This window comes from Chenopodium quinoa, unplaced genomic scaffold (genome assembly GCF_001683475.1).
Source record: "Chenopodium quinoa cultivar QQ74 unplaced genomic scaffold, ASM168347v1, whole genome shotgun sequence".
Lineage (NCBI taxonomy): Eukaryota > Viridiplantae > Streptophyta > Magnoliopsida > Caryophyllales > Amaranthaceae > Chenopodium > Chenopodium quinoa.
This window is the reverse complement of record NW_018745024.1, coordinates 9,830,231-9,852,951: the sequence shown is the minus strand read 5'-3', so window position 1 is coordinate 9,852,951 and position 22,721 is coordinate 9,830,231. Positions and strand designations below refer to the sequence as shown.

Sequence of the window (22,721 nt, the reverse complement as noted above, 5' to 3'; positions counted from 1 at the left end):
AAATTAGCCTGGCAGAAGGGACACGTACCACGAAACCGCAACCAAGTATCAATACAATCCGCGTGAAATACGTGGCCACACTTAGGCAACCGCAATATTTCATTCTTCTCAAACACCCCTAGGCACACCACACACTCACCCGTCATCCTAACTTTTGTATCTATATCTGTATCTATATCCATGTCGTCGTAAGAAAACTTTGGGAAGGTCTCTATGACCGAATTTTCGAGGCCTCGAGATATCGAGGGGCTCATAGAAATATTGGAATTCAGATTGAAAATCCAATAGCAACGACACATGATGGTGTAAATTAATACAATTGAGATGACACACACTATAACGTACATACTGATGAACATGACTAACGCAACAGTTGATGATGCATCCATCAATTTTTTTTTTTTTTTTTTAATTTTTTTTTTTTTTTGGTGGTGCTTAGCTTTCTCTAGTATTCTCAAAACCTCAATTTTTGGAAACTTTATATTATGTTTTAATTATTGTTCTAGTCTTTTCTGTAAATTATTGTTGAGATCATCATGTCATTTATGTTTGATACTCCGTATATAAGATTGTGATTATTAAGGAAATACGAGTAATAACATTGAAATGAATATCATGCTTGATATTAGCTGGAATCCTTCTCTCTAATAACACATTGGCTAACATATATAGTAACCCGGGAGTGTTACAAAAGCAATAGCCTTAAGTAAGCGCGTTATAGGATTATATACTAACGCGTTACACATCATCCATTGTTTAAATGTTGCAACAATTATCATGTTACGGAGTATGTCGTTTCTCTTTAATGAAATCAAACTAATTCATCATTTACACAGCAAATTAAATACTCAACATACATTCATTGGCATTTAATTTTGGTTCTTTAATTATTCACATGAGTTTTGCTGGTAAGTTACATATATAATTTATATAGTCCATTATTTCACATTTAAGTCACTTTTGTTATTTCTTTGTCTCCCCTGTGTTACATATATTTACAAAATATTTTTTTGTTTAATTTTAGTTGATACAAATTTAATAAGACTCCGCATGAATATATTGTATTTCTTAATGTTAAATCACAATAATGAGTCAAAATAACTTATGTGATTAGTGCCGAAAGTCCAAAAAACACGTATTAGCTAAAAAGAGACGGAGAAAATATGACATTTTTATAAAAAAGCAAAGGTTAACAAAATACTAGTTTCATTTCCTCAAAAAAACAAAAATTATTAGTTTCATTATGATTTGGGTGGTCAATTGTACAATTTGTGGAGGCAATCCTAAAGGCTCACGTTGAGGCATTTGTTAAATGCTTAGCATGACATTTTGGTAAACATCGGAAAATTTAGATCGAGAGGTATTATTGGGACATAGCACTCTCAGTGGTGCTTAAAAAAGTTCCTACGTATAAATCTCCCAATTGAGTGATACATTCAATTAGAGTGAGTTGCACACCAGTTTTCTCACTAATCTCTCTTTCCACATGAATGTAGTCTGTCCAAAAATTTGGGCGAGTCAAACTAACGATGAGTTAAAGGGAAATGATTTTGGCACACCTCTATGTGAGAGCACAATTTTATATGCTCTTCTCATATGTAGGTGTGCCAAAATCAATTTCCAAAGTTAAATATATCTGACAATAATAGAATTTTTTTTTTTTTACTATTTTACCTTTGATAGTAATTTGTTTTTTGGTGTTTAGAGAGCCACGTTGACAGGAGTGAGAATCGATCCCAAAATCTCCTACAATCGGAAGGAAAGCTTTAACCACTTGAGTTATTCCTCACTCTCTTGTTAGTCATGATTGGGTGAAATAGGAGGGTAACAGTTGATGAGGTAATAATTATGGGCTTTTGCTTATGCTTGGATTGGGGTAAATAAGTTAGGCCCGTAAATTTTCCCCCAAAATGAGAGAAATGCATTACCCTAGCACTCACCCCCCCGGTAACTATTCACCTGACAATTATTCACCCAATACAACTCATCATCATCCTCTTCAATAACTCAACCACCATTCATTTTTTTTTTCCATGGCTAGATCTATCTTCCATTATTCCGGGTATACATGTCATCACAAATATTATTCAATTTTACTTTGACCTTCTATTTTATTTAAAATGATGCTGCGAATGTAAAACCAAAAAAAAATTGTTGAACAAGGTGAATTGCCTTGTAACCATTACCTTCATACCAAACCATTAAAAATATTAGCCCTGAAAAAAGTGTCCCCCTAAATTAGTCCCTTGTAATTATTCTTCTCATAAAATCTACCCCTTAATTATTAATATGAATCCAGGCAACCCCTTATTGTGCATATATAGTTATTTAGTATTTCAAAATCCAGGTTCCTTACAACGATATATAGGATTTGACTTCAGTGTCAATCTAAGAGAGTGAAAAGCATAGGTCTTGTATTTTTATTTGATTGAAGAATTGATCAATTGAAGATGTCAATTTGGTTATTATATGGCTAGTCACACTCAAAAAGTCGGAAGCACACAAATAAAAATGGCAATATGATAATTCAGAGCATATTGCTTAGCTGTACTTAGTATAGTTCTTATCCTATAAAATTTTGTAGAACTGTAGATGCCCATATTGGTGAACCTTACAAATTATATAGGTATTTCGTAATTGACATCAACAATATAATACGTGTAATGTCGCTTGTATTGAGTATATATAACAAACTACCTCTATTAATTTTTATGTGTAATTTTGGGATAATATTTGAGATATAAAATATTCACTACAACAAAATAAAGCAAAGGTAACAGTGAAAAATCATCGTCTAATATAAAAAAAGTGTTGCCTTGTAGCTAAGGCAACACATATGAGGCGTAGTATATGCCCCCGTTGTCTATTCATAAAGCAACACATTTTTATCCAAAGGAAACAAATTTGAAGACCAAGGTAAAATAATATATAAGGCAACACTTTTACAAAGACAACAAATGAAAAATGTTGCCATCTAAGGAGACAATTAAAAAATGTTTCTAAATGTTGCCACTCCCAAGCATTTAGTAGGTTGTAGGGCTCGAATTTGTGACCTCAAAGTCACCTTAAAAACAATATCTTAAATTATGTTTTCTTTTTAATATAAATGTTGCCCGTAGATGGCAACATAGATATTAATGTTACATTTTCAAGCAATAGTTTTGTTATTGTTATCTTTTCATGCAACAATTATTATATTTGTTGTCTTAGACTAGAAAAAGGTAACACTTTAAGCGACTGTAGCATTATATATTCTAGAGCAACACTTTTTTATCTGTTACTTTAGTTCAAGGTAACAAATAAATATTGTTGCTTTAGATTACTAAGAGTATCATTTCTGTAAGTGTTGCAATCTTAAGTGTTGTCTATTCTCATTTTTTTTGTAGTGATTCTAAAGTTGCATATAAAAATTAACGGAGGTAGTATATACTTCTATGCATAATAAGATTTCTCTTAAATATATAACGATTATGTCATGTCACTATGAAACCATTTTATTATAATATCGGAAAATAAGAGGAAGTTTGGAAATTTAATTAAACAATGTTTTAAAATATTGTTTAATTAATTTATGGGTAATTACTTGGTTGCATCATATAGCATATACAACAGTTACACATATATTATGATATTTTCTAATTTCTATATATTTATGTACACATATACTAGTAATATTCATGTAGTCAATTCTTGATAATATCAATTTATTTTTTATATTATAAGAACAAATTATTTACTAATTCCCAATTATACTTAAGGCCGACCATACTAAAAAGACAGGATTACTCATATTCTATGTTGCCACGATCGATATTATGGTACCTTAGCTTTCTCTTGACTAAGTAATCTTGTTTCACTATCTTCAATTATTATAACAACAAAATTACTCGTATTAGCTTACCCTTGCTAAATTCCTACCTCTATTTGCTCTTCTTTGTCTTCATTTTCTCTTCTTAGATGTAAATTCTCATTAATTTCTGAAGTTCTCTACTTCGGAATGACTATCCTTACTCTTTCTTCCATCTTTATGTTACTCCTCTTGAGCCAACCCACTCGAGCTCAGATGGGCGAGCCCGATTCTAACTCGGACTCGCCCTATGATGTACATAATTCCCATCCATCCATTTTATCAATTATCATTAACCTTGTGGCTGTTTTCTTTTTTATTGGAATTTTCGGGTTTTTGATCCGGTTTTGTACCACGGACACGTCCACTGACAACAATGTTGTCACACGGTCTAGTTCGTTAAGGCGATCGCGTGGGCTAGACGAGGAAGTCATCGAGGGCTTCCCGGTTTTGGACTACGCGGCTGTTAAGGCCGCGAAGATAGGGAAAGAGGCGCTTGAATGCGCCGTATGTCTTATGGAATTCGAGGACGACGACACTTTACGTTTGATACCAAGGTGTGACCATGTGTTTCATCCTGAATGTATTGATGCATGGCTTTTAGGTCACACCACTTGTCCCGTTTGTCGTTGTAACCTTGCTGAAAAAGTTGATAACGACGTCGTTCTAGAACAATCTCTAGTAAACGAAGTCGTTATACAGGTGGATGAAGTAAGAGAGAGTAATAATAACGACCATCAGAATAACGAAGAAAATAATTCGATGAATCGACCGCCTTTACATGGACGAATAAGGAGGAGCCGTACGATGATGAGGAGCCTATCATTTGGACGGCCAAGATGGTTTAGTAAATTGGTAAGATCGTTATCGACTGGACACGTGGAGGTAAAACAATTGGAGAATACGGAAAGATTTACCCTAAGATTACCGGATGAAGTAAGGAAACAAATAATGAGCGGAAAGTTGCAAAAGAGAAATAGTACAAGAGGGTTGTTTGGTAGTCTTAGAGGTCGAGCTAGCCGGTCCGGGCAGTGGGGGTTTTCGTTGACACCGCCTTTTTTAACTCCAGCCCGGTCTTTGAAGTCTGTTGATGGTGAGGCCACTAGACCAACTCGCATCCGAGCTAGCTCTTTGGGTGGTTGTTCTAATAGCCTAGAGAATGTAATAAGTACAAGTCGTGAAGTTTCTTTGTGTAATGATATACAAGCCGAGTTGACTCAATTGCCTGTCTAAGCTAGAAATTAATTTGAGCTAGAGGGATCTTGGTTTTGAATAGTAGTCCAAGTACATTTTTACATTGTTGGTAATGCCATGTACATTCTTATTTTTGCTTACCAAAAAAAAAAAAAAAAAAAAAAAAATGGTACTTTGTTTATATATATATCTAAGGAATATGTTATTTTTGATGTTTTGGTGGTTGAGTTATTCAAAAAGACATCATGAAGAAATAAAAGAGAAAATCTTCATATTCAAAATCTTCATCTTATTTTGTATGGAATAGAACTAATAAGACCAAAGGATAGAGTATACAAGTATATAAGCTCTTCAACAAATACACGTTTATTACATACGTAGTATATGTTTTATGTATGTCTCACCGAAGTCATTCGTCAATTCATTGTCTAAGAATACCGATAATTCTCAAAACAAAAAATACCAATAATTCTTCGTGTTTTATATAACGAAGGAACGACATTAGGAAATCTAGCAATTTGATATACCTGTACTATACACCGGCCTAATTGTAACCGCGTTTTTCATGCTGATAACGTTGATACATGGCTCACAAGTCACAACTCTAACATTATTATCTGAGGGATCACAAGTCACAAACGATCAGGGGCGGAAGATAGTAGGGGCCAAAGGGGGCCAAGGCCCCCCTCAAGTGAATTGCTTTACATTGGTAATATTTGGATTTTAGTACAAGTAAAAGTATAAAAAATTCATGTGGCCCCCGCCAAACAAATAAAAAAAATTAATACAAAACCAAACTCACACTTTATGTACTAATATTAACGCATGTGATGAGTTTGGTACTTGATATTTCTAGATTCTACTATATTATATTGTTAGATAAGACAAAATATAAATATTGCAACTAAATAAAAATAAAAAATAAAAGAATTATCTAATAAAAAAATAACAACTTGCAAACATTACAATTCACTTCAACACAAAATTACAAAAGGAAAGCAGTGAAAACCCCCAAAGTGACGAAACAAACAGTACATATCACCATTGAAGTTTCTTGCTTGCTGTTGTTGATTTTCCTTAATTCAGGTAATTTAATTATCAATTTCTACTTAATCTTGTTTGTTTACTTCAATTTTCATATTAATTACAGGTTTAGTGTGTTGAATAAATAGTTAGAGTGAGATTTTGAATTAGAAATTTTGGGGTTTAATACTCTAATTGTATATGTAAATCAGTAAATGTGTAAATCCAAACAATTATATGAAAATTGTGAATAATTAGAATAATTAATACAATTGCAATTATACTTGATATATTGCCCAATAATCATTAGATTTGATTATGCTTTTTTTGCTGTTAATTTTTGTAATTTAGGAATGACAAAGAGGACTATCACTTCTTATTTTCTTCCACAAAAAAAGGGCAGGGGTGATGAAGATATACCTGTTGTTGAGCCAAATCAGCCAATTATCATTGATAATGAAGAAGTCGAACGTAATATTAATAATGACAATGTTGATGAGCAAATGCCTAATGAAGAAGGTATTGGTCTTGATTTTTTAATGCGTGATCCTGGGTTGCGTAAGCAAATTGAGACATATGATTCAGATGAAAAAGATTTGATTAGGAGATCTTACATTGATTTTGGGCCATATCAACCTAAACTTGATAATTATCCATACTCTGATTCCGAAAAACACCCACGTAGGTTCCAAAAAAGTTGGTTTGTGAAGTTTCCTTGGTTAGAGTATTCTCCCACAATGGATGCTGCTTATTGTTTCTATTGCTTTCTTTTTGCTAAAAAGCCTCTTGGAAGATGTGGTTCGGATACATTCACAGTGAAGGGCTTTAAAAATTGGAAGAAAGTAAATAATGGGAAGGATTGTGCATTTTTGTGTCACATGGGGAAAGATTCCAATTCTGCTCATAACTTTTCAACAAAGTGTTATTTTAATCTCAAAAATCAATCCGCTCACATTGAGAAAGTAGTAGAGAAAGTAACTGCAGAGGAGATTGTCAAGAATCGTTTACGCCTTAAGACATCAATAGATGCTGTTAAATGGTTAACTTTCCAAGCTTGTGCATTTAGAGGGCATGATGAACGTTCTAGTTCAATTAATCAAGGGAACTTCTTGGAGATGCTAAAACTTTTAGCATCATATAATAAAGATGTTGATTCGGTTATTTTGGATAATGCCCCAAAGAATACCAAATACACTTCTCCACTAATCCAAAAGGAGATTCTACATGTTTATGCAAGAAAAGTGCAAAATAGTATACGTGAGGAAATTGGTGATGCAAAGTTTTGTTTGATTGTTGATGAGTCTAGGGACATTTCTAAGAAAGAACAAATGGCATTAGTAGTGAGATATGTTGATAGAAGTGGATTGGTAAGAGAGCGATTTTTGGATTTGGTCCATGTCAAAGACACTACATCAAAAACATTAAAAAGGGAAATTTGTGCTGTCTTGTCTCATCATAACCTTAACCTTCAAAATATTAGAGGTCAAGGGTATGACGGTGCAAGTAATATGCGTGGAGAGTGGAATGGGTTACAAGCTTTATTTATGAAGGAGTGTCCTTATGCCTATTACATTCATTGTTTGGCACATCAACTACAACTAGCTCTTGTTGCTGCATCTAGGGAAGTGCCACAGATTCATACTTTCTTTCAACAATTGATTTTTGTTGTTAATGTGGTCACTAGCTCTTCAAAGCGACATGACGAGTTACAAGCAACTCAATTGGCTGAAATTGAACATCTAGTTGAGATTGAGGGGCTTGAGACGGGAAAAGGTCTCAATCAAATCGGTACATTACAACGACCAGGTGATACTAGATGGAGCTCGCATTACAAGTCAATATCTAGTTTTTTAAGAATGTATTGTGCTACTCGCTTAGTTCTTGCTAACATAGCTAGTGAAGGAACAACTTATGCTCAGAGAGGAGATGCTCTTAATGGAGTTAAGTTGTTAATGTCATTTGAATTCGTATTTAACATACATGTTGTGAAGGAGATTATGGCCATCACCGATGGACTTTGTCAAGCACTACAATTGAAGACCCAAGATATTGTAAATGCAATGCATTTAGTTTGCACTACAAAGACATTACTTCAAACTTTAAGGAATGATGGGTGGGAGAGTTTGCTACATAATGTTAAAGTTTTTTGTGAGAAAAATGGTGTTACAGTTCCCGACATGGACTCTCCTTATGTTGATGTGCTTAAATCTATAAGGCAACAATCAAGACAAAAAGACAATATGACAATGGAACATCACTATAGAGTTGATATATTTATGGCTGCTATAGATCGTCAATTGCAAGAGCTAAACGCAAGATTTAGTGAGCGAGCTACTGAACTTCTCATTTTAAGTGCGGCCTTGAATCCAAGAGATGGTTACAAGTCATTCAATATAGAGCATATTTGCAAGCTAGCTCGAGATTTTTATCCTATTGATTTCACAGAACATGAGAAAGATCATTTGAGTTATGAATTGCAACATTATTGGCTTGATATTCCTATTCATCCAGTGTTGAAGAACTTAACTACTCTTGGTGATTTATGTCAAGGATTAGTGACTACAGAAAAAATAAAAGATTATCCTCTTGTTTCAAGGTTAATTCGTCTCGTATTAACTCTTCCAGCATCTACTGCAACAACTGAGAGAGCTTTTTCAGCCATGAAGATAGTGAAAACAAACCTTCGAAGTAAGATGGAGGACGATTTTTTGAAGGACTACTTAATAGTGTATATAGAAAAGGAGATGCCATCATTGATGCTTTTTATATGATGAAAGAGAGACGAGCACAACTAAAATGATATAAGATAAATGATAAGGTATGTTTTTCTTCATGTAGTACTATGGTAATTTTTTTGGAATATGTTCTATAACTCTATATTCATTGCTTATATAAAATATATTTTTGTTGTTGTGATATGTGGATTAATAAATTGATGTATGAAAATGTTCATTATTTTTATCGTCATCGTAGTTCCCTTTACTTTGGCCCCCGTTAAATAAAATTCCTGGTTCCGCCCCTGCAAACGATGCCTTTTAGAATCAGGAGAATTAAAGACAATGAGAAGCAGTCGCAGAATAATGGGAAACCGTCTTTGTTTAGGTGGCAATGCTTGATGAGGATTTGAGGTTATTATCAATGTCGCGTCGTTCTCTACAGGCAGATGGCCTGGTGATCCATTCCAACCTTGGAAGGATATGAAATTATGATAAAGGCATACATTTAGGCTAGATATTAAAAATTCTTGATTGACAAAATTTTATTTATTCTCTGGTATCATACCTATCATTCTATGTGTATTGGCATAATCATTAACCAAACAAAGAAAAATTGAAAAAAATTATTTTCCATGAAAACATTTGGTTAAATAAAACCAGACGAGGTTTAATTCTCTCTTAATTTATAGATACTCAATTTTTTTTTTATTAATTTAACTAACGATCCACTGGTTTATTTAATAACGATCCACTGGGGAGAGTATGGGATAGCTCAAGTGGTTATAACTTCCCTCCCAATTTTAGGAGGTCCTGGATCGACTCTCACCCTCGCCCTTGTGGCTCTCTAAACACCAAAAAAATAACGATCCACTGGTTTATTTAATATCTATCTTTATATGCCTTTTTCAATAATTGAAGGAAGAATTAAATAAAACAACTTTATGCCGTCACATATATAGAATATTATGTGATCTTACTTTATGTGTGCTTAGATGTAGTATCCACACATATGGTAATTATATTAAAACCTTGCTACTTTGCTAGCTATCCTACACTATCATAGAGACAAGATTTTATCAATCAATTTGCTCTTGATAATAATTTTCAATGTATTCATCAAACCTTCAATGAATTACTTAAGATCAAATTGAGTCTTAAGAAGCATACTCATTCCCTAAAGCAAGCAAAGGCTTATACCCGATTTGTTGAAGAAGCACACATTTTAGAACCATGGTGCAATTGGTGTTATTTCCACCATACCCAATCTTCGGTGATTGCCATCAAATGAACTTTCAGCCCTAGTAGGCACTTCTCGGGGAGGAACATCGCTAACCACGACTAAATTAGCTCGACAAAAGGGACAAGTGGCATGGGAACGCAACCAAGTATCAATGCAATCTACATGGAATACATGGCCACACTTAGGCAACAAACGCAACATTTCATTCTCCTCAAACACCCCTAAACATACTACACACTCCCCAGTCATTCTCACTTTCGTACTTATATTTATATCTATATCTATATTTATATCTGTATTCACGGACTTATTCAGATAAGCGAACTTTGGGAAGTTATCATCAATGACAGAAGCCTCAAGACCTTGTTGTGGTTCATGGGAGATTGTGGGCCTCGTAGAGAGGTTGAAATGACCAAAGCAAATTCGATAATAACGATACATAATGGCGTAAATTAGTAGGGCTAAGAGGATACACAAGAAAACGTAGAAGGTGATAAAGTAGGAAATAACCATTGCAGATGAACCATTCATTTTCTTGGTATGGGAGTAAAAATGAAATATCTTTTATGGGCGGCTCACCCCTTTTCTAATATTTTCTTTTAATATAATGGTGATATTTGATTGTTGTTCAACTGAACAAAATAACTTTGACATTAGGTCAATATATACATTGTTACAAGTATATTATTTTCATATACTGCCTCTGCTTCATATTATTTGTAACGATTTGACATAAAATAAAGAGGAAAAATGTCTAATCGTTGTAAATAATATGTAACGGAAGTAGTATAAAGATGATACATTTATGGAAAAATATCATGGTAATAGTATGTAGTATCACATTGATGTCATCATATCATATCACTAGCTAATAAAGTCCCATAGCCAACTCATAAAGCTGCGACACTTGGCATTTTATTACTTCACATTTCATGTTTTCAATGCATAAACATGATACATTAGACGTTAGCTCGTTAAATTGTAATGTTATATTACAAAATTCGTATTCAAATATGCTTCAAAACAAGATCCATTTATGATATGTTAACATTCAAATCCTAGTTTGTCTACGGCTTTGTATGTGGTCGGCGGTGTCCTACCAAGGTTTTAACCTGCAGGATTTTAATGCATATGATACACCATATTCTTGTTTTAAACTTTCATCATCAAAAGCAATAGTGGAACTAGGATTTTAACGTTATATTGGTAGGACACCATCGACCACATACTAACCGACAACAAAATAATCCAATGTAAACACATTTAAATTATAAAATGATATAACCAATTAGCATACACTACCATTAATTAAGAAAGAACTATCATTAATAATGTATTTATCGTTCATGGCACAAGTTATAAACCACGCACCTAACATTTATTAAAGCTTTAAAATCATATCAAATACTTCGTAAAAAAACCCTAGAACCTATTACTTTTGTTAAAGACTTTTTTTGAAAAACTACCTTATATACTTCAAATTTTGTGAAAAACTACCTTATCAAAAAAATTGTTGTAATAAACTACCTTATAAAAACTAAATGTTGTAATTAAGTTGCTATCATGTGATTGATTTACTGATGAAAGAAAAGGGGAATAAGGGGTTATAAAGAAGAGCTATGGAGAAATTGGGTGAAAAAAAGGGAAAAAAAGATTAAAAATGGGTCATTAAACACCTCTTATTCAATGCAATAATCTAGCATAAGGTAACTTCTTACAACATTCAGTGTTGTATAAGGTAATTTCTTGCAACATCTAGTGTTTTATAAGGTAGTATTTTACTTTACAAATTTTTTTTTGGTATTTTTAGTATCTAAAATGTATAAAATAGTTTTTTTTTTACAAAAATTATAATATAAATTGTTTTATATATATCAAATTAATTAGTCATATTCTCATAAAATAGTTTTTTATTTTCAGACTAGATACAATTGTACACCAAAAAAATAGACGATTATTAACATTTAGGGAAAAAAATAAGGTAAAAGTCCTACTCAAACCTACATGCACTAATAGAAAAAATGTTATTTGTAACGCCCTAATAGTAACTGGCGTATGTTATGCTAGTTACGAAAGCATCAACAGTAACCCACTAAGATAATGCTAGTTACAAATTTCATGATATTAGTAACCGGCGTAGTAAATGTCACTTACTAATATGTGGTTTATCATTGTTTGAAGTTTTATTAGTAACTGACTAAATAAATGCCAGTTACAATATTAAGTCAAAGAAACTTTGACTAAAAAGTTTGTAACTAGCTTACAAACGCCAGTTACAAATATTAAGTCAAAGAAACTTTGACCAAAAAATTTGTAACTATCTTACAAACGCTAGTTATAAATAATAAGTTACTACTGTTCTCTATTGTTTATTATCCAAAATTAAAAAATAAATTAATTAATGATATTGTTAAAGAATTTACCGATAGAAAAGTTTTGATTAATAAAAGGAGTAAAAGAGTGAAAGAAGATGGGTGAAATTGTTGTAGTGTTATCATTGTATTCTTACTTCTATGGCATTGTATTTATAGCCATGAGTTACACTAATAATACAATAATTACTCACATAGAGCCATATGAGTTCACAAGTGTTTGGACCTATATGGGCATTCTGTAATCAAATCAATAATTGACATTCACTTATTAGACTTATCTTCTAACACTCCCCCTTGAATGCCACTAAAAATCTTGTTAGGTAAAACTTTATGGGATAAGACCCATAGCCAAAAGAGTACACCAATATTATTGTATTATATGCTTTGGTATACTGCCTCGTTAAAAACCTTGTCAGGAAAAACCCGGTGAGATAAAAACCTGATCGAAGGGAAAAAGAGTGCAGTACATATAATACTCCCCCTGATCTCAGCATAGTTCACGAAGATGTCGCATTCCGATTTTGTGAACTAACCGTTCAAATTTCTTCGAAGGAAGTGATTTGGTGAAAAGGTCGGCAAGATTTTCACAAGACTGAATTTGCTGGATATTTATTTCCTCGTCCTTTTGCAGATCATGTGTGAAGAAAAGTTTTGGGGCAATATGTTTCGTTTGATCTCCTTTAATATATCCTCCAGTTACTTGAGCGATACATGCTGTATTGTCTTCAAAGATGATGGTTGGGTCTTCTGTTATTGCGTTCATTCCACACTCCTTTTGGATATTACTGATCATCGACCTCAGCCACACACATTCCCGTCCTGCTTCATAGAGGGCTATCAACTCTGCATGATTTGATGATGTCGCGGTCAATGTCTGCTTTGTTGATTTCCATGATATTGCAGTGCCGCCATAAGTGAATACATATCCATTTTGTGACTTGGCATTTTGAGGATCTGATAAGTATCCAGCGTCTGCATACCCAATGAGAGCAGCATTTTGTTTTGGTTGGTAATATAAACCAAGGTCTTGTGTCCCTCGTAGGTACCGGAGTAAGTGTCGAACTCCCTTCCAATGCCTATATGTTGGTGCATTGTTGTACCTGGCTAACAAATTCACAGAGAAAGCTATGTCGGGTCTAGTATTGTTAGCTAAGTACATTAAGGCTCCAATTGCACTTAAGTATGGTACTTCTGGACCCAGAATCTCTTCATTTTCTTCTCGGGGTCTGAATGGATCATTTTTCATATTCAAAGAACGAACAACCATTGGGAAGTTGGTTGGGGTTGCTTTGTCCATGAAGAAACGTTTCAAAACTCTTTCTGTATAGTTTGATTGATGGACAAAAATGCCATGACTCAAGTGCTCAATTTGTAGTCCAAGGCAAAATTTAGTTTTCCCAAGGTCTTTCATCTCAAATTCTTTCATCAAGTATTTTGCAGTTTTCTCGAGTTCATTTGGGGTTCCGATGATATTTAAATCATCAACATAAACTGCAATGATAGCGAATCTTGATTGTGATCGCTTTATGAAAACACAGGGACTAACTTGGTTGTTTTTGAATCCTTCTCTCATAAGGTATTCACTCAGACGGTTGTACCACATCCTTCCAGATTGTTTCAATCCATAAAGTGACCTTTTTAGTTTTATGGAAAGCAGTTGTCTAGGCTTGTGGTTTTCTGGTAGTTTTAGTCCTTCGGGGACTTTCATGTAAATGTCCGTATCGAGTGACCCATACAAATACGCAGTCACTACATCCATTAATCGCATTTGCAGTCCTTTTGTGACTGTCAAACTTACCAGAAATCTTAATGTAGTTGCATCAACCACTGGAGAATATGTTTCTTCATAATCAATCCCTGGAATTTGAGAAAATCCTTGGGCTACAAGTCTTGCCTTGTATCTAACTATTTCATTTTTCTCATTACGTTTTCTTACAAATACCCATTTGTATCCAACGGGTTTTACACCTGCTGGTGTAAGGGTTATTTTCCCAAAAACTTCTCGTTTTTCAAGTGACTTTAACTCAGCCAGCATTGCCTCCTTCCACTTTGGCCAATCACTCCTACGTCGACATTCTTCTACAGTTCTTGGTTCAACATCATTTTCATCAGACACGATGTCGATTGCGATGGAATTTGCAAATGTTTCATTAACGATAACATCTTTCCTATTCCACTGAGTCTTTGTAGAGACGTAATTCATTGAAATTTCATTGTTATCGATGTTTTGAACATCTTGTTCATTCCCCGTAGGGTTGTCTTCTTGTTCGTCCCCTTTTGGATTATCATCATTTTCTTTACTTTCATCCACATTTGGTCTTTCTTGACCTTCTGACGGGGGAACATTATTAGTCTCATTTTCTATTCCATCCAATCTTTTTAGTTTCCTTGGCTTAGAATCTTTTGAACCAAGTGGTCTTCCACGCTTTCTGCTTGCCTGAGATTCATTTTCTATGGCCTTATTACCAGTTGGGATTTCAATACGTGCAGGGGCATTTTCTGCTGGTATATGTGATTTTGTCACCTTCTTTGTGTCTACAAATGCATCGGGCAATTGATTTGCAACACTTTGTAAATGAACAATTTTCTTAACTTCTTGTTCACACATATTTGTTCGTGGGTCTAACATCAACAGTTGTGTTGCATTCCAAATGAGTTCAATTTCTTTCTTATGTGGGTCCACTTTCTCTCCCCCTAAGGCTGGGAATACTGTTTCATTAAAGTGACAGTCCGCAAATCTAGCCGTAAATAAGTCACCAGTCAATGGTTCAAGGTATTTAATTATAGAGGGGGATTCAAACCCGACATAAATTCCCAGCCTTCTTTGTGGACCCATTTTTGTTCGTTGGGGTGGAGCAATGGGAACATATACAGCACAACCAAAGATTTTCAGATGTGAGATACTTGGTTCTCGACCACAAACAAGTTGTAGTGGTGAGAATTTATGATAAGCTGTAGGTCTCAATCTAATTAGCGTTGCTGCATGTATTATAGCATGTCCCCAAGCAGATGATGGCAATCTTGACCTCATTAATAATGGTCTTGCAATCAATTGTAATCTCTTAATTAGTGATTCAGCTAGACCATTTTGTGTATGAACATGAGCTACTGGGTGTTCAACATCAATTCCAATTGACATACAATAATCATTAAATGTTTGGGATGTAAATTCCCCAGCATTGTCAAGTCTTATTTTCTTTATTGTATGATCTGGGAATTGTGCTCTTAATTTGATGATTTGGGCAAGTAATTTTGCTAAGGCAACATTTCTACTTGAAAGTAGACTAACATGTGACCATCGTGTAGAGGCATCAATTAAAACCATGAAATATCGAAATGGTCCACATGCTGGATTAATTGGCCCACATATATCTCCCTGAATTCTTTCCAAGAATTTTGGAGATTCAGTAGCAATTTTGTTCATAGATGGCCTTATTATTAATTTGCCAAGTGAACATGCAGAGCATGTTAATTCATATGATCGGGGAATTTTGACATTTCTTATTGAATGTCCAACTGAATGTGCTATTATTCTTTGCATCATACCAGTTGCTGGATGTCCCAAACGATCATGCCATAAAATAATCAAATGTTTTTCATCTAACTTCTGGTTAGATATCATATTGATTTCCACGGGTCGTATGTTTATACGGTATAACCCCGAAGAGTATGCTGGCAATTTCTCATATATATGTTTCTTGCCATGTTTTTCTGCCGTGAGGCATATATACTCTTTTTGATCTGTCGTCATTGTTTCTAGATGATAGCCATTTTGGCGTACATCTTTAAAGCTTATGAGATTTCTTCGAGATTTACTCGAATATAAAGCATTATTGATTATTAATTTTGTTCCATTTGGAAGCATTATACAAGCCTTTCCAGATCCTTCAATTAATTTAGCTGACCCGGAAATGGTGTTTACATTTGCTTGAAACAACTTTAGTTGTGAAAAATATTTTCTATCTTTTAAGATAGTATGTGTTGTTCCACTGTCCAAAAGGCATTGATATTCGGAACTAACTTCAGGTAGATCCATATCTTCATAAAATAAATTTAAGATTAGTTTAGAATAATATCATACAAACTTTTATTGATGATAAAGATTTAAAGTACATGACTAGAAATTTAAAATACAGGGAACTAAGAAAATACATTAAAACATAGCATATGTTACATTAGTAGATGGGGAACCTAAGCATTGTTGTTTTCTCCAAGAATGAAATCATTCCCAGTTTCAGCATTGTCCATGAAGAAATCGGACACATCAAGGGTAGGACATGGAGCATTTTCTTCATTAACATAATTTGCTTCTGCATTTTTCTCTTTGCCTTTTACAGAAGCCTGGTAAAGGTCTACCAAATGTTTGGCCGTACGACAAGTACGTCCCCAATGTCCTGTCATGCCACATCTGTAACATGTGTCTTTTCCTTTTGAAAGAGTTTGTTTGTGGCTTCCAGATGACTGTCCCTTCTGTTTTTCAAAATTTTTGAAATTACTGTTTCTTTGAAAATTGTTTCTACCACGTCCTCGGCCTCGTCCGCGATAATTTCCATGGCCTTTTCCACGGCCATTGTAATTTCCACGTCCACCTCTTCTTGTAGCATTTGACTCGGGTGGATAGGAATTTGTTGCATTTGCCTCATGATGAGTGGCCAAAGACCCAGTTGGTCTCAGGTTATGATTTTTCAACAAAAGTTCACTATTTTGTTCCGCAACAAGCAATACACTCATTAATTCATTGAACTTTTTAAAACCTCTTTCACGATACTGTTCTTGCAACAGTATGTTACTTGCATGAAAGGTAGTGAGTGTTTTTTCAATCATCTGTTCATCCGAAACTGAATGATCACAGTATCTCAATATAGACACTATCTCATGTATGGTTGAATTATAATCAATTACAGATTTGAAATCCTGGAACCGTAAATTTGTCCAGTCAAATAATGCCTTAGGAAGGAGCACCCTTTTGTGGTGTCCAAATCTTTCATTAAGGCAATCCCATAATTCTTTGGGATCTTCAACCATCATGTACTCAGTTTTAAGGCCTTCATGTAAATGATGCCTTAACAACACTAAGGCTTTTGCCTTATCTTGTTCAGTAACAGGTTTTGCAACAGTCATTGCAGAAGTGGTAGTATTAGTTGTTTGACCAGAGGGACTTTTATTTTCTTTAATAGTGTGCTCCAAGCCTTGAGCTTTCAAATTCATCATTGCGTCCACTTTCCATTCCAGAAATTTCTTTCCAGATAAATCTAAGATGCAGAACTGTCTTTTCATAAGGTCTCCCATTTTAGCTACAACAAATTTCGTGATAATTAGTTTATAATAACAAATTATATGTACAACTCACATGTTTAGTTCTTCCATATTTATAATTAAGTTAATAAGACACGTGATAATTAAATTTAATAATAATAAACCATAAATAATATAGTCTTTTCTCCCCCTTGGTTTATTATTGTGAGTAATTATATGATTAGACAAAAATTAATCATGTTAGTTGCAAAAAAAACAGCAAAACGACAACAATGACAGTAGTAACAATAATTATAATGATAACGGTAATATTATACAATGATGATTAATAACAACAAACATACATAATAAAACAAAAACAAGCTTTTAATATACTAAAACGACAAAATAAGTGAGTTTTACTTATACATAATGACAAAAATTAATATTGCTACTAATAAAATTACAAGCGCCGTAATTAGAAGGAAATATTGTTTTATCTTCATTAAATCTTCCTCAAAAGTGAAGTTGTGGGTGTTTTGGGTGTTTTGGTTGCCGTCGTCGGGGAACATATCGGAGAAGAAGGGGGTGAATTTTTTTTTTTTAGGTGATTTTTGGATAAAAAGTGGGAAGGGATAAGGGATTTGTGGTGAAATTGGGGGGAAAATCCGTCTTTTATAGAGGTAGGTTTATCCGTTACTGTTCTGTACAACTGTAAAAATATCATATAATAGTCTAACGTACTGGCATAAAATTATGGTCCATATATATATATTTATAATTGTAAAAGGTTATCACACTGGGAATGCAAGCCATAGTGGTCCGAGAGCCCTAATATCTATAAAAGATCATGGGTTCGAAAACGGAAAGAAACACAAAAAGTATGTAAAAGTAAGAAAAATAATAAGTATAAAAGGCTGCATCTTTTTGTTAATCTAGTTAATAATAATATGCATGCAAAGCTACTACTTAGCAATTATAATAACTAAGATAAAAATTTACGTAAAATGAGTATGTAATATCAACATGGATCAAACAAAGAAACATCAACATGAATAAACAAAAGATGATAGTAGTAAATTCACAAGTAAGAGAACTTTCACCGTTGTTTTTGAGGTATATATAGTAAATGTTTGAGTTTCTGTTATAGAGGATCCCAAATATGGGCAACTATAAAGCATACTCCTCGAAACATTTAGAAGTAGATAGTATTATTTGTTATAAATTTTTAGAAGTAGGTATAAATATACCTGACTGAAAACTGGTGCTGATAACGTGTTAAAGAATTTACCGATAGAAAAGTTTTGATTAATAAAAGGAGTAAAAGAGTGAAAGAAGATGGGTGAAATTGTTGTAGTGTTATCATTGTATTCTTACTTCTATGACATTGTATTTATAGCCATGAGTTACACTAATAATACAATAATTACTCACATAGAGCCATATGAGTTCACAAGTGTTTGGAACTATATGAGCATTCTGTAATCAAATCAATAATTGACATTCACTTATTAGACTTATCTTCTAACAGATATATTTTTCTTAAGTTTTTTTTTTATTTTTTTTAGATATTAGAATTACTTTACCCTCAAATTAATCTATTTATGAAAGAGAAATATAACCCACGTTAATTTTCACTTTCACCTTACCGTCGGTCTTTGAACCGCCAAACCCACCGCCGCACCCACTGACCCACGCCTATAGTCATCGGCACACCGCCGCACCCACCGAAGCACCACCGCACTAACTAGGTGAGTTTCTAATTATTCCTCTTCTGTAGGAATTTGATTCGAATTATTCCTCTTATGTAGGAATTTGATTCGAATTTGTTAATATAATTGCTATACATATTCATTATTTGAATTATACGATTAAATCATAGTTATAATTCAATCATATATTCTTCGAATTTCAGTATTTTGATTCGAAATTTAGGTAGATTCTTCGAATTTCAGTATTTTGATTCGAAATTTAGGTAGATAAAGAAACTTCAAAGTTCTAATTTTAGGGCAAATTATTCAATCGGTTTTTTTAGCGCAATTAATTCTATTGAATTTGAGTAATTTCAATCAAATTACACTTGATTTATTCGAATTACATTTATTTCATTGTCAATCAAAATAATTTTCGCCAAATTGATCTTACTGTGGTCGAATCTACAACCTTAATTAGATAAAGAAAGAGGGGTAGGGTAAATTTTTTGCCACTAGTATGCATGGCGTGATGTTCAGTTCATTTCTGTGATAGATTTTAGGCATTTTGCTTTCTTTGCTTTTTGTTCATGAGGGTGTTGGTTATAAATTATGTGATTGAATTTCTGTGATAATTAAATTTGGTTGCTCATTGCTTTGTGTGTTATTTGATGGTGGTTCTAGTGATGTATAAGAGTAGTCATGGCGTTTACCATGTTTACAAGGATGAGTAATGGTACATCAATGTTTAATTGCAATTAATTGTTGATTTTAAGGTTTTTGTGTAATGGTTGTATTGCTTTGGTTAGGTACTTAAGCAACACCAAGGAAGCTAGAGAGTGAAAATTTCAGAGGGATCAATTTGGGTAATTCAAGCATTTAACTCCAGTTTTGCATTTTTGAAGTGTTGACAGAATTTGGAAACATTGTTCTGTGACCAGAATGATACTTCAGATTTTGTTTCTCTTTATAATGTGGTAGTGTTTTTTTTTCATGTTAAATGATGTGATTATTACTATTTACTAGTTTAAAAAAATTGCAGAACATGTGGAAGAGGTAATTAGTTCTTAGTTGTAGATTTCTATTAAGTTGTCTGAGCAATTCTTAAAAGTTGGACTAAAACTCTACTTAAAATAAGCCTATCAATGGTCACCTGTGCAATTATAACTAGGTTTTTATTAGTTATCACCTGCTAATCATCGCATGTATGGAGTTGATTTTATAGCCCAAATGAGCCCTTGCTTGTAGATGCTTGTTAAGATGCTTGCTAATCATGGTGTTATAAATTTAAATGTAGTTTTTTTTAGTAAGAGCTTGTATAAGATGCTTGTCAAGGGAAATCCTGAATATAGCATTCTACTGAAGTTTTTAGACTTGTATGTACAAGTTGTCAGTAATTCATGCCTCTCAAGTTATTTTATGGCTTCAAAATTATATAATGCTTTTGAGTTATCTTAAAATTTTGTTTTTTGTGTGCTTATAATGCTTTTACTGATTTCAATGTTTGTTTAAGGTCGTGAAGCCTTTGTCCTGATTGTTGTCTCATGTGCAATTTTGATGTGATTGTAGGCTGAGAGGATTGGTTTGGAGTTGATAGATGTAGAAGCATTGAAGAAACTAAACAATGGAAGAAGAAGCTTGCAAAGAAGTACCGTACTTTCCTTGCATCTGAAGCAGTCATTAAGCAGCAAATTACCTGTTTGCTGGACCTGGGACCTGGTCAGTAGGCAAGTGTTTTTTATTAGCAGTAAAAACAAGATTATTTGTATATTTCATGTTTTATAGTTGAATTTTGGAGGTTTAAAGTTTGTTTAAGATTATTTGTATATTACATTCTTAAATTATAAATTTATAATTTTTTTTATTCAAGTTTTAATTGTTTTATGGGAAGTATAGTTTATTCTGTTGTATTATTGTGGATGAATTTAAGTTGTATGGAATTATTGGAGAGTTTGATTGTATTGTATGTGTTGGTGAATTCAAGTATGTGAATTTTTTTGGAGTACGTGTTTTGTTGGTTGAATTGTAACAGGTTTTAACCCATTTGACGATGGGTCGTTTGGTAGGATATCGATATACTACCAAGCTTGTATTCAAATTATATATATATATATATATATATATATATATATATATATATATATATATATATATATATATATATATATATATATATATAGAGGAAGGCTCATGTAAAAACCCTCCTCTATATAAGAACTCAATCTTATATAAGAACCAATCTCAACCATTTATTAGTTTTGATCCAACCATCTAAAACCATCCTTTAGTAATGGCATTTCTGTAATTCTTTTTTTATGTTTTAAATTTTTTTGCCTACTCTTATGTTCTAAATCTAGTCTACCTATTTTCTAATATTTTTTTTCTATGTTCCAAATTTAGTCTACTTATATACTAAAGTTTTTTTTTTTTATTTATTTATTTTTTTTTTTCTATGTTCTAAATTTTTCCAACCTATGTTCTAAAGTTTTTTTTCTTCTTCTTATGTTCTAAATATTCTTTTACCTATGTTCTAAATTCTTTTGCCTATGATCTAAATTCAGTCTACTTATGTTCTAAAGTTTTTTTTTCCTAAGTTCTAAATTTTTACTACCTATGTTCTAAAGTTTCTTTTTTTTTTTTCTTTTTTTTTGTTTACGTTCTAAATATTCTTTTACCTATATTCTAAATATTCTTTTATCTATGTTCAAATTTTTTTTTTCTATGTTCTAAATTTAGTCTACTTATGTTCTAAAGTTTTTTTTTCCTGTGTTCTAAATTTTTTCAACCTATGTTCTAATTTTTTCCTATATTCTAAATTTTTTCTACCTATGTTCTAACGGTTTTTATTTCCTATGTTTAAAATATTCTTTCCTATGTTCAAAATTCTTTTGCCTATGTTCTAAATTCAGTCTACTTATGTTCTAAAGTTTTTTTTTATTTTTTTTTTTTATGTTCTAAACTTTTACTACCTATTTTCTAAAGTTTTTCTTATATAGTTATTTATAAATATTGCCTATGTAGGATTCGAACTTATATCAACTATGCATTTGCATAGTGCTCTACCACTTGAGCTAATAGGTTTTTAATATAAATCAACACCCTCCCATAGAAGCCGAGGAAAACAATCACATGCAATGTAGAAACTCAAATGCGACAATTTTGCATAAAGAAGATCTATGGACACCCCATTGAACTTAAATCTCATCACCGGGACAAAAGCATCATGCACAGGGTGCAACTTTGTAACCTCAGGCATCTCAGAAAGCATCTAATGGAGTTCTTCGAAGAAATCTTCCTATATCCAGTAAAATATAACAAGTTAAGGGGCACTAAAGTAGCAAAAAATAATGGAAAAAGTATAGAAGCAGACAAAAGTTATATCTTACCTCTCGCGTAGCA

At 33.0% G+C, this 22,721-nt stretch overlaps 4 protein-coding genes and 1 long non-coding RNA gene across 5 annotated transcripts; 3 read left to right on the top strand and 2 right to left on the bottom strand.

Moving 5' to 3' along the window:
• The first annotated feature begins 3,894 nt into the window (after positions 1-3,894).
• On the top strand, positions 3,895-5,274 carry LOC110708577 (E3 ubiquitin-protein ligase ATL6-like). The gene has a single exon (XM_021886750.1). The coding sequence runs from the start codon at positions 3,998-4,000 to the stop codon at positions 5,078-5,080; it is 1,083 nt and encodes a 360-aa protein (XP_021742442.1). The 5' UTR covers positions 3,895-3,997; the 3' UTR covers positions 5,081-5,274.
• Positions 5,275-6,417: 1,143 nt separating this feature from the next.
• On the top strand, positions 6,418-8,835 carry LOC110708925 (zinc finger MYM-type protein 1-like). The gene has a single exon (XM_021887152.1). It carries the CDS (start codon positions 6,418-6,420, stop codon positions 8,833-8,835), a length of 2,418 nt encoding a protein of 805 aa, XP_021742844.1.
• Positions 8,836-10,003: 1,168 nt separating this feature from the next.
• LOC110708924 (E3 ubiquitin-protein ligase ATL6-like) lies at positions 10,004-10,552 on the bottom strand. The gene has a single exon (XM_021887151.1). It carries the CDS (start codon positions 10,550-10,552, stop codon positions 10,004-10,006), a length of 549 nt encoding a protein of 182 aa, XP_021742843.1.
• A 6,035-nt stretch (positions 10,553-16,587) lies between these two features.
• Positions 16,588-17,685, bottom strand: LOC110708923. Its single transcript, XM_021887150.1, has one exon. It carries the CDS (start codon positions 17,683-17,685, stop codon positions 16,588-16,590), a length of 1,098 nt encoding a protein of 365 aa, XP_021742842.1.
• Positions 17,686-18,669: 984 nt separating this feature from the next.
• LOC110708576 lies at positions 18,670-21,191 on the top strand. The gene is made up of 3 exons (XR_002508772.1): positions 18,670-19,382; positions 20,132-20,188; positions 20,892-21,191. It is a non-coding gene; the product is annotated as an uncharacterized LOC110708576 (long non-coding RNA).
• Positions 21,192-22,721: the final 1,530 nt, after the last annotated feature.